The sequence below is a fragment of the Myotis yumanensis genome, unplaced genomic scaffold (assembly GCF_028538775.1).
Source record: "Myotis yumanensis isolate MYYU_CA2020_CCGP unplaced genomic scaffold, mMyoYum1.0.hap1 SCAF_10, whole genome shotgun sequence".
Classification (NCBI taxonomy): Eukaryota; Metazoa; Chordata; class Mammalia; order Chiroptera; family Vespertilionidae; genus Myotis; species Myotis yumanensis.
Window position 1 is genome coordinate 6,466,794 of NW_027223761.1, and position 24,860 is coordinate 6,491,653.

A 24,860-nucleotide genomic window follows, 5' to 3' on the forward strand; every position below is an offset into this window, starting at 1 on the left:
GTTCCAACATTTATGTGACCTTGAATGGGACACATCTTAACCTCTCAGAGTCTCATTTTACTCATTTCTAAATTGGGATAATAATGATACCTACTTTTTTAAGGTTGTTTGAGGATTTAATGGGCTAATAAATATAGACTGCTTTGCAAACAATGAACTTTCAATAAATGGTATCTGTTATAATTTTCAAAACTTAATAAGTATATAACAGCTAGTTCTACAGATTCCATTCTGACTGGTTTTAATTATACAAATAAAATATGAATGCATTATTGTATAAAATTAAAGTTTTGCAGATAAGGCTAAAGAGTTTCTTAACAGCTGTAATCTCAATTCCTTCCCCAGAAGTAACCATTTTATCAATTTATATATCCTTCCATGTATTTTTTTGTCTTTAAAGTACAAAAATACACACATGTATATATATTAATTACTTCATATGTCAAGAATAAATGAAGTGATTTTGTAAATATTACAATTGTCCGTTATTAGGATCTATATTTTATAGGCTCAATAATCAGAGGATAGCAAAACTCAGCAATTTGTTATATAGTGTCAGATCTTGGACCAAATTATAGAATTCTTTATAACTCTAGACAGTTTTAATCAAAGGAAAATAGCCAGAAGAAATAAGAAACATAGTTTTAGCCATTTAGCTCAGAAATATACAGTTGCTTTTTTAGCCAATAAATAGGTCAAAATTTATGACATTTAGTGTCTCCCAGTTTACCTTAAGTTCCACAATAAGAGGTTAAAGTTACTGTTTGTTAGCCTGACAAATAAGAAATGTTTCCTTTTCTCAAAAATGTGAAAAGTTTGCCACCATCCTTTTGGGGCAAGGGAGGTATTTGGGGGAGGGTAGTAGGAAAGAATAATTAAAACTGTTTGCATATTATTGATCCTCAAGTATATTTAAATTATTTTTGTAATTGCCAATGGTATTTTGTTTTTAAATTGTTTTTTAATCCTAACAGAAAGATATGTTTGTTCTCTTAATTGATTTTTAGAGAGGAAGGGGGAAAGAGAGAGAGAAATGATGTGAGAGAGAAACATCGATCGGTTGCCTCCCATTCGTGTCCCAACTGGAGATCAAACCCACAACCTAGGTATGTGGCCTGACCAGGAATGGAACCTACAACCTTTTGTTGCACAGAATGATGCTGGAACCAACAGAACCACCCAGCCAGGGCACCTATGGTATTTTTGTTTATAACATGAACTTTGGGTAGTGGATTCCAGGCCACTTGAAGAAGATTGATCATGAAGTGATGTTTCTCCTAAAGCCACTTGTTATGACAGAATTTTCTTTTTAAGTAAAGGAATATCAAGAGAAAGAGGCCATAATTACTTGTAGCAGGGATTTAAGAGTTGGAGAATTTGACATTATCTCTCTTCTCTTGGGAATTAGTGGTCAGTTGGGCAAAATTATAGGAGAAGGGGGTTAGTAGACACAGGAAAATGCTAACGTAAAGTAGTGCTAGTTCTAACAATTTTGAGAGTGATATACAGTGGAGCAATATATTCAGGTCTTCTTTTATCCCAATATTCAGACTTAACCTGGTAATGAAAGCCGAAGGACAAAACTCCCAAACTCTGTGTGTGTTTGTGGGGAGGTCTGTGGTAAAGCCCCCACTCTCTGCCCATAATAGGGATGGAATAACCACCTTTGTTGGAGGATATCATGGAGGATACCAGAGCTTGGTTGGAGTTTAGTTTGTAAGTCATACCTTAGTAAATGCTTGTTTGGCTGATTATCTTATGAAAGTATAGAGAAATTCCAGCAGATGTTGTCTTGGGCGATTCATATACAGGGATGGGCAAGAGTCAGTTTGCAGTTGTTTGTATGGAAAATAATACAAGAATTAACTCTGTTTTGTATACTCACAACTCCTGCTTTTGCCCACTACTGTACATAGCTTTAAGTAGCTTTCTTGATAGCTCATTTTCTAAGCTTTACTTCTGTTGCTTCTTCTAAGATTTAGATTGTCCTGTCCAGTATAGTAAGCCACAAGCCACAAATGAGACTAAATTGAGATGTGAGTACAAAATACACACTGAATCTTGAAGACTTAATATGAAAAAAGAATGTAAAACACTCGGATAATGGTGCATGGGATGATGTTCAACCAATTGAGCTACACTGGCCAGGACGGGGGAAATATTTTTATTTATTTATTTTTTTTAAAATTAAATCTTTAGCCAAAACCGGTTTGGCTCAGTGGATAGAGCGTCGGCCTGCGGACTGAAGGGTCCCGGGTTCGATTCCGGTCAAGGGCATGTACTTGGGTTGCGGGCACATCCCCAGTGGGAGCTGTGCAGGAGGCAGCTGATCGATGTTTCTCTCTCATCGATGTTTCTAGCTCTCTATTTCTCTCCCTTCCTCTCTGTAAAAAATCAATAAAAATATTAAAAAAATAAAATAAAATTAAATTAAATTAAATCTTTATTGTTTAGATTATTACAGTTGTTCCTCTTTTTTCCCCCCATAGCTCCCCTTTACCCGGTTCCCATCCCACCCTCTGCCCTTACCCCCCCCCCCCACTGTCCTCATCCATAGGTGTACGATTTTTGTCCAGTCTCTTCCCGCACCCCCCACACCCCTTTCCCCCCTGAGAATAGTCAGTCCATTCCCTTTCTATGCCCCTAATTCTATTATATTCACCAGTTTATTCTGTTCATCAGATTATTTATTCACTTGATTTTTAGATTTACTTGTTAATAGATGTGTATTTGTTGTTCATAGTTTGTATCTTTACCTTTTTCTTCTTCTTCCTCTTCTTAAAGGATACCTTTCAGCATTTCATATAATACTGGTTTAGTGGTAATGAACTCCTTTAGCTTTTTCTTATCTGTGAAGCTCTTTATCTGACCTTCAATTCTGAATGATAGCTTTGCTGGATAAAGTACTCTTGGTTGTAGGTTCTTGGTATTCAGCACTTTGAATATTTCTTGCCACTCCCTTCTGGCCTGCAAAGTTTCTGTTGGGAAATCAGCTGACAGTCGTATGGGTACTCCCTTGTAGGTAACTGACTGTCTTTCTCTTGCTGCTTTTAAGATTCTCTCTTTGCCGAAACCGGTTTGGCTCAGTGGATAGAGCGTCGGCCTGCGGACTGAAGGGTCCCACGTTCGATTCTGGTCAAGGGCATGTACCTGGGTTGCAGGCACATCCCCAGTGGGGGATGTGCAGGAGGCAGCTGATCGATGTTTCTCTCTCATCGATGTTTCTAACTCTCTATCTCTCTCCCTTCCTCTCTGTAAAAAATCAATAAAATATATTAAAAAAAAAAAAAAAGATTCTCTCTTTGTCTTTTGCTCTTGGCATTTTAATTATGATGTGTCTTGGTGTGGTCCTCTTTGGATTCCTTTTGTTTGGGGCTCTCTGCGCTTCCTGGACTTGGAAGTCTATTTCTTTCACCAGGTAGGGGAAGTTTTCTGTCATTATTTCTTCAAATAGGTTTCAATATCTTGTTCTCTCTCTTCTTCTGGCACCCCCATAATTCAGATGTTGGTACTCTTGAAGTTGTCCCAGAGGCTCCTTACACTATCTTCATATTTTTGGATTCTTTTTTCTTTTTGTTTTTCTGGTTGGGTGTTTTTTGCTTCTTCGAATTTCAAATCTTTGACTTGATTCTTGCGATCCTCTAGTCTGCTGTTGGAACTCTGTATAATATTCTTTTTTTTTTTTTTTTAAATATATTTTATTGATTTTTTTTACAGAGAGGAAGGGAGAGAGATAGAGAGTTAGAAACATTGATGAGAGAGAAACATCGATCAGCTGCCTCCTGCACATCTCCCACTGGGGATGTGCCCGCAACCCAGGTACATGCCCTTGACCGGAATCGAACCTGGGACCTTTCAGTCCGCAGGCCGACGCTCTATCCACTGAGCCAAACCGGTTTCGGCTATATTCTTTATTTCAGTCAATGTATGCTTAATTTCTAGTCCTTGTTCATATCCTTGAGGGTCTCACTAGATTTCTTGAGGGTCTCACTAAATTTATCGGTGGTTTCTAGAAAATTCTTGAAAAACCTTGTAAGTTTGGTTTTGAACTCTATATCCAGTAGTTTGCTTTCCTCCATTTCTGTCATTTGTGATCTGTTTCTTTGTCTCCGCATTTTTTATGCTTCCCTGTGTTGATAGAGTGGCTATCTGTGCTAGGTGTCCTATAGGGCCCAGTGGCTCAGCCTCCCCAATTACCTGAGGTGGACACTCTTGGTGCACCCCTTTGTGGGCTGTGTGCACAGTCTTGTTGTAGTTAAGCCTTGATTGTTGTAGGTATCACTGGGAGGAGTTGACCTCCAGGCCAATTGGCTGTGAGAATCAGCTGTGTCTACAGTGGGAGAACTTCTGTGCTGTAGACACCCTTCTGGGGCAAGACTTGCTTCAGTGGAGCTTTGGTGCTCACTGAGTCTGCCCCCTGAGTGTGTCCCTTATGGATCTGAGGAGTTGTAATCTGGATGGTCCCACTCTGATCACTGGGTACACTGGCTCTTGGATCTCTAAGGCGGTGCTAATTTAGCCTCTTCCTGAGGCTACCCAGCAGGAGCTACGGAGAGATCTGCAGATTCCACTTCTTTGTTTGGGGTTTGGAGGTGCCCAGATGAGGCCCAGCTGTGAAGCAATGCAAGCTGCTGTGGGGCCTTGGGCCTTCTTTTGGAAGTTCTGGGTCTCTCTGACCCAGCTGCAGTTTGTTAGGTAATTTTCAGATTGCAAAGGGCCAGGCCTTTCATATGCAAAAGCCTCTGTGCACAGCTTGGGTGGGGCGGGGTCTCAGGGAATCAACAGGGCGGAGCAAACAGCTATGGCAGATCCTCAGTCCTACCCTAAGAGGCCCGGAATCTCAGTGTCCCGGTAATTGCTGCCAGCACCTCTGAGAGAAAGCCGCCCTTGAGTTCCAACCAATGCCAGTTGCTCCCCGTATGAGTCTGGGTCCCCAGAGACTCGCCCGGAACTGGAGTTCAGAGCAGTTGGGAGCTTGAGACTCCCTCCCGATTGAAAAAGACAACCGTGTCCTTAGTTGCCAGCCCTTTCCACGTGTGCCTCCGTACCTCTGAACTTTACTTCCGCACCTCCTCTGAGTCTCAGTGTGCTTTTCTCTTTCCTTCTAGTTGTAGAATTTCCACTCAGCCAGCCTTCCTGTGGTTCTGGATGATGTCCGTTTTGTCTTTTAGTTGTATTTTTGAAGTGGTTGTGCGAGGCAGCATTTTCCGGTGTTTACCTATGCCGCCATCTTGGTTTCTCCTATTTTTAAATTTAATTTTGTCAGTGGGAATTCACTGAATTTTATCCATATATATTTATAAAAAAGATGCCCCCAAACTTTTTCACCCATGACGTGGGACATGAAAATCTAGTTATTTGGCTTCTTATACCATTTCTAGCAAAGAGGCTCTGTAAAAAACTTTTCTTAGGTAATGAAATAAGATAGATCAGAATCTTAGAGAAAATCTGAGTTGATTAATCTTGGTAAAAATGTATTGGCAATTTAATCTCTACAGAAAGTTTGAAATAATTTGATTACAAATGTAGAGAATGAAAAAACATTTGAACAGCATAGACAATAAATGATGTATTTCCAAACACTTTGAGATGTAAAATTGTCTCTGGTTAGAAATAGCAATATTTTTATTTCAACCAGAATAGCTGAATGACCAATAAAATAAGTTGTCAAATAAAAGTTAGAATTTGAAATCAGGAATGATAGAATGTTAAATAATGGCATAGCTAGAAATGTAGTGTCCCTTAGCAAACATCAGAAACTTCCTGCCTTGAGGAAGAGCCTTTGCTTTAGGGTTAAAGTAAGTCTCTGCTTTTAGGGTTTCACCTGTAGTAGATTGTGTTATTGCCTACTGATTACAGGTTATTGTGAGGATTGAGTATGTTTTTAAAGCACCTAGAGATTTGCTATAGATACTTACTTTTCCCAAGGTTTACATTAAGACAGATGGGTGAGGGGACCCTTATCCTTGACAGCGTTAAAACTGACACAAATAATTTTCACATCAGTGTTGACTTCCCAGTTGCAACAATCAAAAAGAAAATAAGAATTCAAATTAATTTTTCTGTCATCGTTAAGAAATGGGCATAGCTTGGCTGGAAAAAGAGCCTTCCCTATATTGTTACACTCTACAAACTGAGAGTGCAAATGGGAGGACTCCTCTTGATATAAGATAAAACCATCAGGCCGGAGTGGCTCAGTGGTTGAGTGTTGACCTATGAACGAGGAGGTCACAGTTCGATTCCAGGTCAGGACACATGCCCCATTGCAGGCTCGATCCCCAGTAGGGGGCATGCAGAAGGTGGCAGCTGATCAATGATTCTCTCATCATTGATGTTTCTATCCCTCTCCTCTCTGAAAGCAATAAAAATATATATACATTTTTTAAAAATTAAGAAAATAATGTAAAAAGGAAGGAAGGATGGGGAACTTCTGGCTACCATGTTAGAAATGTTGTGGTAATTAGGGTGAATATGTTGTCACTGAAGAAGAAAAATAAAATTAAAAAAAAAGAACTTGTAGTGCAAGTGAATGCTTTTTAAAACTGATTATTTTGGGAAACTACATTTATTCTGATGGTATTGCCTTTATTGTATGACATGCTTGGAAATTGTCTTTTGGAGTTCCCTTCAAAGACACATATGGAATAAGGTGAAGAAGAAAACTGAGTGTTGTTCTTTCCAAAAAAACCCATGTAAGAAATTGTCAGTGAAAATACACTCCTCTACGCCCAAATAAATGTCCCTAAAAATATTTTGAGCAGAGATGGCATTATTGGAGTAAGTGAAAGTTCTATTAAAATTAATCTCCTTTTTTTGGGGGGGAGGGGGACTGGCTTTTGAGCTGTGGCTTATGGAAAAGATAGCAGATATTCCTCAGTGTTTCTGTCTAAGTTTCGAAGTTGAATCTTGTTCTTCTTAGGTGTTTAACAGTGTATTTTATTTTCTTTAATTTTTATTTCTTATGATTCATTTCTGTTCATTCAAGAGATCTTCCTCCAATGTCTCATTTTCTTAGATATTTATGCAAAATCAGATGCTATGTAATCAATTTTAGATTATCAATATCTAACTTTAAATTCCAATTTTAGTTGTTTTTAGCACATTGTAGGGTATGACTACTTTACCCTGTATGGCACCTACCACTCCCACACCAATTGTCCCTTGTGTATGTATTCAAGAATAGCAAATGTCAAAAAAAAAAAAAAAAAAAAAAAGCAAATGTCATCATTGGCTAAAGTAAAATATACTAAAAGATAAGTTTGCAGCACAAGCAAGAAAAATAACAGCTTATGAGATATAATTCACATACCATAAAATTCACCCATTTAAAATGTATAATTTACTGGTTCTTAGTATCTTTACAGAGTTGTGTAAATATTACCACTACCTAATTTCAGAACATTTTCATAACTCTTGAAAGAAATCCATACCATTAATGGTCACTTCTTTTATTTTTAAGTATTTTTTTTAATTGATTTCAGAGAGGAAGGGAGAGGGAGAAAGAGATTGAAACATCAATGAAGAGAGAGAATCATTGATCGGCTGCCTCCTGCACGCCCCCTACTAGGAATGGACCCCGTAACCCGGGCAGAATCAAACCTGGGACCTTTCAGTCCACAGGCCAACATTCTATCCACTAAAGAAAACCAGCTAGGGCAGTGGTCACTTCTTTTTGTTTTTAATTTATAGAGTGATATCCTATAAATAAGAAAGCCATCTAGCAAATTCTGATCCAAAATGTGGTTTTACCATAAAATTTCAGGTAGTTTCAGGGAAGGTAAAGCAATTCAAAGCGTGAAAGTCCTGGCTGGTGTGGCTCAGTTGGTTGGAATGTTGTCACATACATCAAAGGTCACTGGTTCGATTCCTGTTGCGGGTTTGATCCCCAATTGGAGTGCATATGGGAGGCAACTGATCAATGTTTCTCTTTCACATCGGTGTTTTTCTCTCTCTTTCTCTCTCTCTCAAATCAATTATATAAAACTTTTTAAAAAAAGAGTTGTAAAAAGAGAAAATGGGGGGAAACCTAATTAATCTAAGTTTCCCTTAGAAAACTGTCTTTCAAGTGAAATGTAATTGTTCCAATAAATGCTGAATGATTATTATAGAAACCACATGGATTATCATGTGATCTATAATAATAAAAGCATAATATGTTAATTACACCAGACAGCTGAATGACCTTCCAGATATCATTCCAGATGTCCGTCTGGACGAAGCTGCTGTGGCAGGGGCCAAGGCAGAGGTGTGGTTAGGGGTGATCAGGCAGGCAGGTGAGCAGTTAGGGGCAATTAGGCAGGCAGGCGAGTGGTTAGGGGCGATCAGGCAGGCAGGCCAGTGGTTAGGGGTGATGAGGCAGGCAGGCAGAGTGGTTAGGGGCGATCACGCTGGTGAGCAGTTAGGAGCCAGCAGTCCCAGATTGCGAGAGGGATGTTCAGTTGCCAGTTTAGGCCCAATCCCGCAGGGATCCGGCAGTCGGACATCCCCTGAGGAGTCCTGGATTGCATTAGGGTGCAGGTGGGGCTGAGGGCCCCACGTGCCGCCGCCCCCCACAAACACACGAATTTCGTGCACCGGGCCTCTAGTACTTAAATAATTATAAAGAAAATAAAACTGTCCATTAAGACAGTAATTAGGTAATATTTTTACAGTTAAAGTAAAACAAAAGGTTTTAGAAATTCTTAGAATGGTTCACTTAAAAAACGAATTCAGCAGTTGTGTATTACGTAATTACAGGTTGTTGTTTTTCTGTGAAAACCACATACAATATTAAATATTGGTGTGTAATACTTAACTATATAGGCTGCTATACCAAAGGAAGATGCCTTTCTCAATAGCAGAATAACAGAAATGTAAAATTGCAGAGCATTGAAAGGAAGCCCACCATTATTCCCTTTGATTTAAATCAACTGTCAAGAAGAAATCTTTTTTTTCTATTTATTTAATATTGGCTAATAAAATTGCAATTCTATAATATATCATCAAGAAGAAAAATCTTACTGGTCACTTCCTTTCTGTCTGTCTTCCCGGCCTCTGGCAACCACTAATCTACTTTCTATCTCTATGGATTTGCCTGTTCTGGACATTTCATGTAAATAATATTATACAATATGTGGTCTTTTATGTTTGGCTTCTTTCATTTAATATAGTGTTTTCAAGATTCTTCTATGTTGTATTGTAGCACTTATCAATACTTCATTTATTTCTATGGCCAAATATTCCATTATGTAAATACTAGAGGCCCGGTGCACGAAATTCATGCATGGAAAGGGTCCCTAAGTCTGGCCAGCGATCAGGGCCAATCAGAGCCTTCCTTCCCTTGGCTGCTGGCTGCCTGCTGGGGCCTTCCTTCGTTCCTCGCCGCCCCCTGGTGGTCATCGCACGTCATAGTGAGCAATCCAACTCCTGGTCAGTCAAACTCCCAAGGGGACAATTTGCATATTAGCCCTTTATTATATAGGAGGACATCACATTTTGTTAGCCCATTCATCATCGATTGAAATTTGGCTTGCTACCTTTTGGCTATTATGAATACTGCCATGAAAATTTGTATACAAGTTTTTGTATGGACTTCATTTAAATTTTTTTATATCCTATATAATAAAAGGCTAATATGCAAATCAACCAAACGGCAGAATGACCGGTATACACACACACACACACACACACACACACACACACACACACACCTCTCAGAGTAGAATTGCTAGAACTGTCGAACTGTTTTCTAAAGTGGTTGTACCATTTTAGATTGAATTCATCAATGTATGAGGGTTTCAATTTCTCCACATTCTTGCCAACACTTGTTATTGTCCATCTTTTTTATAATAGTCATCCTAGTGGGTGTGAAGTGGTATCTCATTGTGATTTTAATTTGCACTTCTCCTAATGACTAATGATACTGAGCATTTTCATGTGCTCATTGGCATTTGTATATCTTCTTTGGGAAGACATCCTTAAAGTAAATATTGGAGGTTGCTGTTTAGGATGCTATTGTTTAGATTAACTTTATTCCTTTATCTGATGTTAGAGTTTTTGCTTCATTAATTAAAACGTTGTACTCTATTATTGAAGGTATTGTAAATACAGCTTTCCCCTGTGAAAAAATTATATCTTGTATCCTGGCCTGAAATGTTCATAAAGACAATTTGTTCCCCCTCTGATAAGCAGTGATTGATAAGTAAAATGTTTAGTAGACCCTTTTTGGTCAAATTTTTATTATAAATTTATATCTCTAGGCTGAAAGAGTTAGCAGAGGGAACATATCACAAATAGGGGACGCAGTGGCTCATTAAAACTTTGTTTTATTCCGTACATTCTCAGAAAACACTCATCTTTCGTTAAGAGAAAGATCTTAAGGCAAGGAATACTGATGCTTGACATAGCAACTGAAGTTAAAAGTAGCACTTTGTCCATACGTGTAGGGAAAACTGACCACTTTTCGATAGGCATGAAAAATTACATGATTTCATCCTAATGTCCCTCTCTCCCCAGCGTGGTACCATGCGACGACGTTATGAAGATGATGGCATTTCAGATGATGAAATTGAAGGGAAAAGAACTTTTGACTTGGAAGAGAAACTTCACACCAACAAATATAATGCAAATTTTGTTACTTTTATGGAGGGAAAAGGTTAGTATTATTTTGATTCAGACCTACAGTCCCTTGATGTAGGAAGTTTAAATTCTGGGAACTGTAGTAAGCATCTATGCAGCCAGTATATACCTGTTGATGCTATGCAGCTATTTATCTTTATTTTCTCTTTTTACACAGTACCACTCACACACTACCATCCCCAAATCCTCCCACCCTGTGAGTCATTTCTTTGCTATATTAGAAGAAGCAAGCATTTATTAGGGCAGGAATGTTGTTAGAATTTTTCTCTAAAAGTCTCTTCTTTTTCTCCCTTTCCTTGGTTTGGGTTTAATTATAAATCCTATACTATAATAAAAGCTTAATATGCAAATCCACTAAATGGCAGAACGACCGGTCGCCATGACACACACTGACCACCAGGGGGAAGACGCTCAACATAGAAGCTTCCCCTAGCCTGCAGGCCCCGACTGGCGGCAGTGGCGGGCTGGGCCAGCGAGTGAGTGGCGCCAGGCCAGCCAAGGCGGGTGCCAACAGGGGGCTCCCCAGTCACCCTGTAGATTGGCCCTGATTGCTGGCCAGGCCTAGGGGCCCTACCCGTGCACAAATTTCATGCACTGGGCCACTAGTAGTACAATAAAAGCCCTTCTATGCATATACCTCCCACCAAAACTGAGATGTGTGATTCCATGTGTACCATGCAGCTTTGCTCCTTGGCAAACCAACAGGAATGTAGTGGACAGAATTACATTTTTTGGCTATTAGGAAGGAGGATGTCCGGCTGGCGTGGCTCAATGGTTGAGTGTCAACCTATGAACCAGGAGGTCACAGTTACGATTTCCGGTCAGGGCACATGCCTGGATTGTGAGCTTGATCCCTATTGTGGGGCGTGCAGGAGGCAGCCAATAATGATTCTTTCTCAACATTGATGTTTCTTTCTCTCTCTCCCACTGCCTTTCCTCTCTGAAATCAATTAAAATGTATATTTTTTAAAAAAGAGGAAGGATGACAATAATTTCTGCCTAGGATTTATGAGATGACTCGTTAATAGAGCTACCCCCTATTGATTAAATTTTTAATTTACCCTGGAAATAAAGACTTAGCAAATCCCTGAATCCTGCTTCTCAGTTATCTTTTTCCAGCTATACCTCTTGCCATCCTAACAATTATTTTCCTTTGGTGACAGATTTTAATGTGGAGTATATCCAGCGGGGTGGCTTAAGAGACCCTCTGATTTTCAAGAATTCTGATGGACTTGGAATAAAGTAAGTGTTGTTGGCCTGATTGGATATGGTTGAGAAATGGCCATATTACACATAGAGCTATAGACAGTGCAGTATTGATAATATTTCACATTTAGTTTTAAAAGGGTGTATATTTCTTTTTTTACAAATGATTGTTAAAGGTAAATGAGGAAATAAAGTTGAGATAAGAAGAAAATCAAGTCATTTATATTTAAAATATATTTTCAGCTCAAATAAGAAAATTGACGTGTCTTGACTGGAGAGTTCTTAGTACTTTAAGAAAAAACTTCACACTGCTTTAGCCAGTGTGGCTAAGTTGGTTGGGCATCATGTTATGCACCAAAAGGTTGTTGGTTCAATTTCGGTCAGGGCATGTGCCTAGGTTGTGGGCTCAATCCCTGATAGGGTGTGTGCAAGAGGCAGCCAATGGATGTTTCACTCTCATATCAGTGTTTCTCTCTCTCCCCCTCTCCGTTTCTCCCTCTCTAAAAAAAAAAAAAAACTCATCTAAAAAAATCAAATCGGCCTTGGGCATGCATAGCCCTCCTCCACATAAAAAAAATCTTAAAACAAAAAAAAGATAGCTCGCCGAAACCGGTTTGGCTCAGTGGATAGAGCGTCGGCCTGCGGACTGAAAGGTCCCGGGTTCGATTCCGGTCAAGGGCATGTACCTGGGTTGCGGGCACATCCCCAGTAGGAGATGTGCAGGAGGCAGCTGGTCGATGTTTCTCTCTCATCGATGTTTCTAACTCTCTGTCTCTCTCCCTTCCTCTCTGTAAAAAAATCAATAAAATATTAAAAAAAAAAAAAAAAAAAGATAGCTCAACTGGCGTGGCTCATTGGTTGAGCATTGATCTATGAACCAGGAAATCAATGTATATGATTCCTGGTCAAGGCACATGCCCGGGTTGCAGGCTCCATCCCCAGTAGGGGGTGTGCAGGAGGCAGCCAATCAATGAATCTCTCTCATCATTGATGTTTCTATCTCTCTCCCTCTTTCTTCCTCTCTGAAATCAATAAAAACATATTTTTTTCTTAAAGTTAGAGTGTTAAAAAGAAAAGAAAAAACACCAACTAAAGAAGTTATGCTTCCCACTTAAGTTATGCTTATTGGTGTTTGTTTCATAGGATGCCAGATCCAGACTTCACTGTGAATGATGTCAAAATGTGTGTGGGTAAGTATTAAGCATGTGGCCTTCGTGTCTTTGAGGCAGAGATTTTACACTTAGGACTGAGTCTTAAATCTCTGAGATTTGAGAAGGTTTAGGAGCATTGAAGTATGTATTGGATTGAAGTAGTTTCTTGATTAGAAACTATAATTCAGCAACTGAGAATTTTCTCAGAGGGAGTTACTAAGTTGCTTTGTTCAGCACTCATTTGAGGTAAAACATTTGAACCCGATACTTCTTTCCTACCTGCCATTTTTATCTCTGTGCATCCCTCTCCCGCTCCCCACCACTTTCTCTCCAGAAGATCTGCCTTCCAGGGCAACCTCCCCTGGAAAGTGAAATTCTATATCTATGAGCCAAGAATGAAGCTTCATTCATATTTGATTTTCTTTTTTCCCCGTAAAAGCAGTAGAGAAATTTCCAGGAAATTTTTACCAATGCTACATTTGTTAACTAGGCCAAGGTTTGAAACTTTGTAAACTGAGTAGATACATTAAAATTTTTCTTCATCAGTGACTGGTTAACTTAAGTCTTTAATCTGATTTATGTTTTATTCTATTCAAAATTAGTAAAAAGAAAGCAAATTAAAACAATCTAGTTAAAGAAGAACACTTCCTATGGTCAGTAAAGGTTCAGGTCCATTTTCTGCAGACCATTGCTGTTCAGTGAGACAGTACTGAATTCAGAGATGGTCACTCTCCTATACACGATAAGGCAGTAAAGTAGATTAAAATCTTTTAGAAAGGTTTCCAACAGGACATGAACCAAAAGTTTTTTGATGTTTTCCTTCTACCACTAAATTTCCTCTCTGCTGAAGCTGCACTGAAATCTCTTGCTTTGGAAATTAAGTGTTGCAGTACTACCTGTTGGCCACTTGAGGGCCCTTTTTAGACAGCTGGATAAATTTCTGTTTATCCTACTAGGTCAGTGGTCGGCAAACTGCGGCTCTCGAGCCACATGTGACTCTTTGGCCCCTTGAGTGTGGCTCTTCCACAAATACCACGTGCAGGCGCGCACGGACAGTGCTATTGAAACTTCGTGGCGCATGCGCAGAAGTCGGTTTTCGGCCTGGGCGAGTCTATTTTGAAGAAGTACTGTTGATATTTGGCTCTGTTGACTAATAAGTTTGCTGACCACTGTAAAAGTCAAAGATAGCCTCAGTAGAGGAAAGTTCTCTCATTCCCTGTATTTTTTACTCCTTTGGTGGTTCTACATTAGAGTCCACTTATCTGCCTGTCACTATGTATTTCCTAGTACCTAGCATATTCTCTGGAGTATGTAGGTACTCAGTAAACCTGCTGAGTAAAATGCTTTTCTGTTATACTCTTTTCAAAGTAGGGCTCTCTCAAGAGGCATCAGAAAGACCTACATGAGTACTTATCAGCCCATCACTTGACTTCTTTTCCTAATGGACCTCCAGAGCAGTAATTCCTTAGATCAGTGGTTCTCAACCTTGGCTGCACATTAGAATCACCTGGGAATTTTTTCAAAATCCTGATTTCTGGGCCTCATCCTCTGGAAATTCTGTTTCTTTGTTATGGGGTGGGGCCACAACATTAGTAACAAAGAAACAGAATTTCCGGAGGATGAGGCCCAGAAATCAGGATTTTAAAAAGATTCCCAGGTGATTCTAATGTGCAGCCAAGGTTGAGAACCACTGCCTTAGATCTTTTAAGTTAATGGACCACCATAGCTTTTCTCTATGGGTCGAGCATTCTTATGGGTTTGTGGGCCACAAATGACCTGTATCGGAATCACCTATGTTAAAAATATAAACTTCAGGATCTCATCATAGACTTATCCAAATGTAATGAGCTATGCAAATAAAAGGACTCATTCAGTCACTAGTCTCCTTTTGGATTTCTTACCACTTTCTTACCATTTTTTAAATATTTATTGCTAATAATGATCTTTGGAAACTCTTAATAACCTTTTATTTTCCAAATAGACCTGTGAATAGTCACAGATATCTTTGCTGTGATTTAAAATAAAGCTGTGATGCCCTGGCCATGTGGCTCAGTTAGTTGGAGTGTCATCCCATACACCCAAAAGATTTTGGATTCGATTCCTGGTCAGGGCATATGGGAGGCATATGATGTTTCTTTCTCACATCGATGTTTCTCTCCTCCCACCCGCTTTCTCTTTCTCCCTTTTTCTCTCTCAAAAAATCAATAAAATCATATCCTTGAGTGAGGATTAAAAATAAAATAAAGTAGTGATTATATCTAATCTAATAGACCTGTGGTCGGCAAACTGCAGCTCGAGAGCCACATGCGGCTCTTTGGCCCCTTGAGTGTGGCTCTTCCACAAAATACCACATGCGGGCGCGCACGTACAGTGCAATTGAAACTTCGTGGCCCATGCGCAGAAGTAAGTTTTCGGCCTGGGCGAGTCTATTTTGAAGAAGTACTGTTGATATTTGGCTCTGTTGACTAATGAGTTTGCCGACCACTGGAATAGACTTTCAGAAATTTCAACTGATATCTAACTTTATGTCCAGGTTGATTGAAGTCTAGGTGGTTGGGTTTTTGTTTTTGTTTTGGGTTTTATAACTTAATGTATTTTAATAGCAGACTTATAGGAACAGCATAGAAGACAGACATTAAAAATATGTACTTGCAGCCCTAACCGGTTTGGCTCAGTGGATAGAGCATCGGCCTGTGGACTCAAGGGTCCCAGGTTCGATTCTGGTCAAGGGCATGTACCTTGGTTGTGGGCACATCCCCAGTGGGGAGTGTGCAGGAGGCAGCTGATTGATGTTTCTCTCTCATCGATGTTTCTAACTCTCTATCCCTCTCCCTTCCTCTCTGTAAAAAATCAATAAAATATATTTTAAAAAAATATGTACTTGCATGTGAGACAACTCAGAAAGTATAGTGAATGGATGGAATCTACTGTGTGACAAAAGTGCTACAAACACCATTGAGTTCCATCAGTAAGAAATTTACTTGTTTCTTTAAAAAATCCAAATGTTGACATTGTTCAGAAAATTTGAACAGTTTTATTTATAATTGTTATAAAGTTGAACTGCTGAAACTTGTTTACTGAAACATTTTGATTTGCATGAATGCTTTGTATCCCTGCATTTATATTTTAAAAATTCACAAATGAAATTGGAAAAACTGCCAAAACTGATTTCTGTCCCCTCTTCCACTCGCAATCATATACTTAAGAGGATAGTTGGGGGCAGTCTTCTCTTGGATAACTAACGATTGTCAAAATGCAATGAACAGACTATTAGTGATTACAAGAATCCATTATCACTACCAGTATATGTACTATGGCTTAATCCAGTCTTCTTTTATACTTAAGTGGAATGTTACATCTCTAGTATCAGTTCATGTCCCTAAAAGAAGAAAATCATTCTATGGTGTAAAAATTATGTGATGGGATATATTGGTTGAGAGTATGGACTCGGGCAGAACTGTCCAGGTTTAAATCCCAACTCTACTAATTACTAGCTGTGTAACCTTAGACAATGTTACTTAAGTGTAAAGTGCTTAAAACATAGTACGTGCTCAATTAATGTTAGCTATTACTATGTCATTTTTTAAAATCTTCATCTGAGGATATTTTCCCATTGATTTTTAGAGAGAGTGGAAGAGAGAGGGAAAGGCAAAAAGAAATATCGATGTGAGAGAAACACATCGATTGGTTGCTTCCTGCTCAAGCCCCGACCAGGGCCTGGGCCGGGGAGGAGCCTGCAACTGAGGTAGGTACCCTTGATTGGAATCGAACCCAGAACCCTTTGGTCCACAGGCCATGTTCTATCCATTAAACCACAGGGCTAGGGCACTATGCCATTATTTTATCTAAGCGCTCTGGTACGTACACAGAGTACTAAGTGCTCTGGTGGCATTAACAGTGGAACTGCTTTTGCTTTGATTTACATTCTTGAAGGAAAACAGTCACTTTTTAATTAGAGGCCCGGTGCACAAATTTGTGCATGGGGCCGATCAGGGCCAGGCCGGTGGGGGGTAGGGTGCCACGGGAAGTTGGTCGGTCAGCCCCACCCCTGATCAAAGTTGGGAGGGGGGGATGGGCAGGTCGGAGGGGGTTCTTCAGGAGGTTGGTCGGCTGGCCCCGCCCCCGATCAGGCTGGTTGGCCTGCCGCAATGGGTGTCATAGTGACCGGTCGTTCCGGCTGTTCCGGCGTTCCAGTGGCTGGCTATTTTATTTTATTTTATTTTATTTATTTTTAAAATATATTTTTATTGATTTCAGAGAGGAAGGGAGAGGGAGAGAGAGATAGAAACATCAATGATGAGAGAGTATCATTGACCAGCTACCTCCCGCACACCCTCCATTGGTAATTGAGCCCGAAACCTGGGCATATGCCCTTAGCCAGAATTGAACCTGGGATCCTTCAGTCTGCAGTCTGACGCTCTATCCACTGATCCAAACCAGCTAGGGCTAGCTTTTTATATATATACTAGAGGCCTGGTGCATGAAAGCATTGCATGACATTCGTGCACTGGTCAGGGGTGGGGTTCCTTAGCCCAGTCTGCGCCCTCTCATAGTCCAGGACCCCTTGGGGGATGTCTGACTGCCGGCTTAGGCCCACTCACTGCCACCACCACTGTGCTTGCCAGCTGTGAGTCCGGCTTCTGGCTGAGCATCGCTCCCCCTGTGGGAGAGCACTGACCACCTGGGGGCACCTTCTGCATTCAACATCTGCCCCCTGGTGGTCAGTGTGCATCATAGCAACCAGTTGTCCCGCCGTTTGGTCAGTTTGCATATTAGGGTTTTATTATATAGGACTAGGGGCCCAATGCACAAATTCGTGCACCCTGAAAGGAACTGTGGGCTGCAAGGCTGCGGTAGGCATAGGGGCAGGTCTTGGCCCATCCTCCGCGCCCCAGCCTGGCCCCTCCCGCCGCAGCCCCCCAGTCTCGTCTGCCAGCAGCCCCGCTCGCACCCACTGATTGTGTGGAGTGATTGAGGCCAGCGCCAGCAGGGGGTGTGAGCTGTGGCTGCTGCCCTGATTGCCCCTCAGGGGCAGGGAGAGGTGGAAAAGCCCTCGGGCAATCAGGGCCAGCAGCTGCCGCTCGCACCTGCTGATGGCACTAAGTGATCAGGACCCACGCCGGGCACCAACAGCAGGTGCAAGCGGCAGCTCCAGCGCTGGCTGTGGGTGCGAGCGGGACCAGCGCCAGCAGCAAGTGCGAGCGCCAGGCAGGACTACGGCATGTGGAAGCAAAGAATTTTTAATAACCACCAAAGGCTCATCCCAATGACAGCGACCAGTGCCCCACCTTGGTCTGGCGACCTTGCTCACCTTCTCCACCATCCCACTGTGGCCAATGCCCGCCATGTTCTGCACATGCCCCCTGGTGGTCAGCACACGTCATAGTGACTGGTTGTTCTGCCATTCAATCTATTTGCATATTAGCCTTTTATTATATAGAATACATGTTTTTATTGTAAAATACAGATAACGTTTACTGTTGTGGTAATTTTAAAGTGTACAACTCAATGGCATTAAGTATATTCACAATGTGCACCCACCATTAATAAATAGTTCCAGAACTTTTTTATCACCCCAAACAGGAACACCTTACCCATTAAATAGTCAATCTTCATTCCCTCCTTCCCTCAGACCCTGGCAACCACTAATCTGCTTCCTGTCTCTGTGGATTTGCCTATTCTGGACATTTAATATAAATGGAATCACAAAATGTAACCTTTTATGTCTGGCTTCTTTCACTTAGTATGTTTTCGAGGTTTATCTATCTTGTGGCATGTAACAGTACTTAATTACTGTTTATGGTGAAATAATACTCCATTGTGCTGGGTATACCACATTTTGTTAATCCACTCATCTATTGATGGGCATTATTTTCACCTGTTGGCTATTGGACCAGAGATCCTATGAACATTCCTGTAGAAGTTTTTGTTAGAACACCTGAGTTTGATTCTTTTGAATATATATTCACAGTGGAATTGCTAGGTTATGTAGCCATTCTGTGTTTAATTTATTAAGGAACCACAAATTGTTTTTTCATAGCAGTTGCACCATTTTACATTTCTACCACCCAAGTCTAAGGGTTCCAGTTTCTCTGCATCCTGGCCAGCACTTATTTTTCAGTATTATTATTATTATTATTATATGGCCATTCTAGTGGGTCTGAAGTAGTATTTCAAGTCATTTGAAATATGATTTAACATTTGCTTTTTCTTCTAAAACATGAAGGGTAGTTTGGTCCGTTGCCTTACTTATGTTATATTTGATTATGTATTCTGTCATGTCTACTTCATTGTGGCCATATTCTTGTCCTCTTGCCTATTATCTTTTATCTCTAACCAGACTGTAAACTCCTTGAAGGCAAGGGATGAGGTCCTAATACTACTTTATATCTGCCAAGGCCAGGTATGTAGTAGGTATTTGTTAGTTTCATGCAAGTTGAACAGTATTCTTAATATTCCAGCAGTAGCTTTTTATTCTCTCTCCCTTCCTTAACCACCATTTTTTTTAACTTTTTAGCTGTGCTGCCTTTCCATATCTTCTCTTATGCTGTTGCCTCTATTTGGAATTCTCTCTGTGGAATCTTTCTTGCTGAAATTCTGTTTATTCTTTAGAGCCAAACTCAACGATTCTCCTACCCTCTTTTTTTCTTCTCTGATCAGTATAGGTTATATATTTTCCATTATTTTTAATTACTGTTTAATTGTGTTAAACATTTTACTTCACTGACTAAATTTTCACAGCGGCGCATAAGGGATTATTCGCAAGTTATAGAAGATGATATTAAGTTTCAGAGCAGTTAAATAACTTGGCCAACTAGTATTAGAGATGAGATGTACATTAGATCTCTTTGGCTCCAAAACTATTATTTTCTTCCCCTAGTATTTTATGCTACCTCTTCTAGCATTTTGCCTTTTGTTGTGGTTGTTAGGATTAGTTGGGAGTCTGATGTAAATAGATATTTATGTCCCTTATGGTATCTTTCTCAGTAAATATTTGTGGAACGTATGAAAAGGGAAATTTATATTAGAAATACTTGACAGGTTTGGGAAATAACCCTTTTAAACAAAAGAGTAGACAGATTAAAATTTAATCTAGTACTCACTAAAGAATCAGTCTTTTACTTAATTTGTGGGAGAGATTAGATTCTGTTTCAAACCTGCATCAAAGCAGCGTAGCTCAGTGGATAAGTACATTGACTCTAAAATTGGGCTACCTGCATTCTTGTCCTGCTTTGTCCTGCAAGTTACCTATCACCTGTTTTCTCATCTGTGACATGGAGATTACTACTTAGCATTTAGGATTGAGTGAGATATTGAATATAAGATTCAGTGCCTAACCATATAAATAAACATGACATAAAGGAGTGATTGTTATTTTTAATATTACCCATTGTCTTTCCCATTTTCTGTGATTTGACTTTCTGTTGATTATCTCAAGTCACAACTAGCTCTTTGTTATTGAAAAACTTAAATAAGAAAGGGTAGTTTGTTTACTTTCACTTGTATTTTATAGTCTTAATGTATTTATGGATATCAATGGCTCAGTAGAGATAATCAATGCATCTTTCATGGCAGGGAGTCGTCGCATGGTGGATGTCATGGATGTGAACACACAGAAAGGTATTGAAATGACGATGGCTCAGTGGACACGCTACTATGAGACCCCAGAGGAGGAGCGAGAAAAACTCTATAATGTCATCAGCCTAGAGTTTAGCCACACCAGGCTGGAGAACATGGTGCAGAGGCCCTCCACGGTGAGTCTAACCATTTTTTCCACATTGTCATTGTCACCAAAAGAGTTGTATATTTACTAGGAGAATTTATTCCTTTCTGTACATGCCAAGATGAAGATAAAGAGGAACAAGACAATTTGATAAGGATAACTTGCATTTTTAGATGGTCCATCATTTTCTAAAATAATTTAATTTTATATAGGGAGGGACCATTCTGATTTACATCATCAATATACTTAATTTAGGAACATTGGCCTTTATACATAATAAAGAATAATCTTAAAATTCACTCTTGTAAGTACTGTCAATAGGAAGTTTGCCTTATAAATTTCTGTCCTATAGGTTTATGTTTGCTGAGAAGCTTGGGAGAAAACTGGTTTAGAGCTAGGTGATTGTTTTATGAAATTATTTTTTGAGTAGATTCTACTGGATAACTAGTAGCAATAAATTGACACCCCATACTTAGGGAAAGTTAGTCTTTGATCCAAGCTCTCCTGAAGATAGATGCTGATTTTACCCATTTCTTGGCAAAGTAGTGACTGTCTACAGGACATTGAGAAAACTTATTTTTTTGATGGGGATTGCTTTCACTTTTGAAATACACCTAGTCATTTTCAGACAAATTTTATTCATTTAATTCCTGACTCAGAACTCACTTTTGTCAAGTATTACACCTGGAACTTCGAATATACTAATTGTTTAAAGTCAAGATCTCCGTGTTTTATCCCTTTGACTTTCAAAGCTAAGATATTGTAATTGCTTATAACATCATTATGTGTATGTGTGTATATATATATATAGCTTACTACTAAGTTACATTGTTATTATACTAAGACATAGATATGTATAGACCAGTGGGAAAATGTTCACAGTATTTCACTATTATTTGAATAGATAATTTTTTGTCATTGCTTCTTATAACTTGAGATGCTATAATTAAATACAGAATTTCTCATTAAGAAAACATTTCCCCCCGTAGAATGAATGACAAAAGTTTTTTTAATAGTAATTTTTGTTTGTTTGGAAATACAGGAAGACAGGAAATATAGGTACATTTAACTTTGTTATTAGCCAAACCTGGTCTACTTAATAAATGAAGAGTTCAATTAAGTGAGGAATGTAATAATTACAATAACCTATTTTTATAATGTGTTCCTTAATATTTTTAGAATTTCAATTTAAAAGAAATATGGTTGTACTTATAAAATTAAAACTTGATCTGGATCATACTTTTCATTTTTTTAAAATTTAGAAATGTGTTACTTACACATGAAGCCTTCTTTGTAACATCCTTAATTGATTCATTATGCCCCTAGTTTTTTTGTTTGTTTGTTTTTTAATATATTTTATTGATTTTTTACAGAGAGGAAGGGAGAGGGATAGACAGTTAGAAACATCAATGAGAGAGAAACATCGATCAGCTGCCTCCTGCATACCTCCCACTGGGGATGTGCCCACAACCAAGGTACATGCCCTTGACCAGAATCGAACTTGGGACCCTTGCCGACGCTCCATCCACTGGGCCAAACCGGTCAGGGCAATGTCCCTAGTTTTAATGATTTTAAAATGCTGATAAAAAATCATTTTATAAAAATTAGAAAATACTGTACCATTAAATGGAGGAATAGAATCTGTGGAAGGGCTCAGAAGTAGAAAATTTTCTAAGGACAAAGGGATAATGCACAAGTATCTTTAAGGTACCTAAAACCTGGCCAGAAAGATTGAGTGAGCTATTTCCAAGGTCACATCCTAAAATCAAGCAAGCTTTCTATGACCTTGCTATATAAGCGGTAACATACTCTGCTGGATTACTATTTATTTATTTACTGTTTTGGGGGTTTTCTTGCCCACAGTATACCCCTCCATTTATTTAGGTCTTTTCTAATATATCTCAATAATGCTTTTTTTTAAAATCAACTTTATTGAGGTACAATTGACATACAATAAAATGTACCCATTTTAAATGTACATTTCAATGAGTTTTGACAAGTGTATTCATTCATGTTTTTTACATAAACGATATAATCTCTTGTTCACTATGATCTTTCACATTTTCCAATTTAGCTTATTAGTTCAAGTGCCTACCACATGCTAAGCACTGTGCTAGGTGCCAGAAGTACTGTAGAAAATAAGGCCATCCTTATCCTCAAAATGCTCAGAGTCTCATGGGGAGAAAGACCAGAGGATAGGCATTTATATAAACTTCAATATGGAAATGCTTCAAAAGAGAATAAATGCAGAATGAGAATGTTGTGAAAGCCAATAGGAAGGACTAAACTGGAGGCAAACTGGGGAAGCTCTTTGAAGGACTTGATACCTAAACTTAACGTGAAGGAAATAATGATACAAAGAGAGGGAAGACTAGCCCTGGCCTGTGTTTCTCAGTGGTTAGATCATCAGGCCCACAAACAAACAGGTTGCGGGTTAGATTCCCAGTCAAGATTCACTTCCAGCCCTGGTCAGGGTACATGTGGGAGGCAACTAATCGGTGTGTGTGTCTCTCACATCACTATTTCTCTCTCTTCTTCTCTCTCCCTCCGTCCCTCCCTCTTTCTCTTCCACTCTCACTAAGAAAATCAAAGGAAGACTAGAATTCCGGGCAGAAGGAACAGAATGTATAAAAGCAGGTGCGCAGGGAGAGTAAGGTGGGCAACTTTTAAGTGTCATTGTGGATGCTAGCATAAAGTGGGATTCTTTGGTGAGACAAGAGAGATTGTTTACTGCTGTCATTCCAGCAGTAACTGGGAGATAGATAAAAAATTAGCAACAGATACAGTGTGCAGATTTGTTTGGTGATGGGGAAATTAGTTTATGGAAGGCCATGAGCTGTTTTTGCAGTATATGAATGAATACATTAGGTCCTAGGTATTAGACTTCTTCTTGCCAGTTGGGCCTATATTGGTGCAGAATAGGTAGAAACTGGTGGTTATCCCTACTTGCTCTCAAATGGATGAAGCCATTTAGAGCCTAAAGATTAAAAGTATGAACACCTTACCACAGTGTTCTCCTGGAAGTCAGACAACCTGATAATAACAAATAAAGGAAGGCCAAGATGAGTGACTTGTTGTTGCAGGTGAGAAATTCTGGCCAGAGTAGTTTAGCTTTCTCTGAATGGACACCTGATAAAGGAATACTCATGTGTTTCTTAATTTCCCTCTCCCCCATCGGACATAAGAACTTACAGTGTATTGAGCAAGTAAAATTATTCATTATTTTGATAAAGACTTTCTAAAGGATGTTAGCAGAAGATGGGAGATGCTGGCTACTGCATTAAGTGAACAGAAAGTAGATTTTGATTGAGAGAAAGAAAGGAATCTGGGTTTCATTCAGTGTTCTAGGCCCAGTGAATGCTTGGTTAATTAAAACTGGTGGCTCCCTAAGCAGAACTTCTTTGAAATGGAGCAACAAGTTAACCTTCATAGTTGCTCCTCATCTTGCTTGTTTCAACTTGCATGTCATTTCCATACACTCTCCCACAGTTTACATCTGGGTGTCCACTGGACACCTGTCTCATCTCATTATGCACAGACTGTATGCATCTGTCTAGATGTGTATTTTTTAATCAAACAGATGTTGTTATAAAGCTTACTAGCTACATATTTTTTACAGTTATAAGTTAGATATTTACAATGTCAGTGCTACGCTGGATTCATGGTTGTTTGGCTCACACTTTATCTACTGAGACTGTTTCTTAGAGTTCAGTGCTTGGGTATAGACATTTGAAGGTCCAGGATATGTTACAATTCAGTGTAAAGTGTTCAAATAAGTTCATATATTTTCACTTTTCATTTCTTTCAGCACATATTATTTCAAACAGATTCCTAAATTCTGATAATATTATTTCAAAAAATTTTAACATGTAGATATATCTACTCTTCATAATATCTCTTTCAGGTAATTATTCTCATTTTACAGATGAGTTCCAGGGGCTTGCATATGATTTTTAAAAATGTTTTTTATTGATTTCTGCCCTTGCTGATTTGGTTTACTGGATAGAGCATCGGCCTGTGGACTGAAGGGTCCTGGGTTCGATTCCGGTCAAAGGCACATGCCCGGGTTCCGGGCTCGATCCCTAGTGGGGGGTGTGCAGGAGGCAGCCGATCAGTGATTCTCTCATCATTGATGTTTCTGTCTAGCTCTTCCTCTCCCTTCC

General features: G+C 39.4%; 1 protein-coding gene across 5 annotated transcripts in view; it reads left to right on the forward strand.

Moving 5' to 3' along the window:
- Nucleotides 1-24,860, forward strand: part of KDM2A (lysine demethylase 2A) — an 89,303-nt gene that overhangs the window by 29,540 nt on the left and 34,903 nt on the right. For all 5 annotated transcript variants that reach the window (XM_070427631.1, XM_070427634.1, XM_070427632.1 and 2 more), the window contains 4 exons: nt 10,495-10,633; nt 11,781-11,859; nt 12,967-13,013; nt 20,550-20,728. In XM_070427631.1, the coding sequence (XP_070283732.1) occupies nt 10,495-10,633; nt 11,781-11,859; nt 12,967-13,013; nt 20,550-20,728 (444 nt within the window). The remainder of the gene's footprint in view (nt 1-10,494; nt 10,634-11,780; nt 11,860-12,966; nt 13,014-20,549; nt 20,729-24,860) is intronic.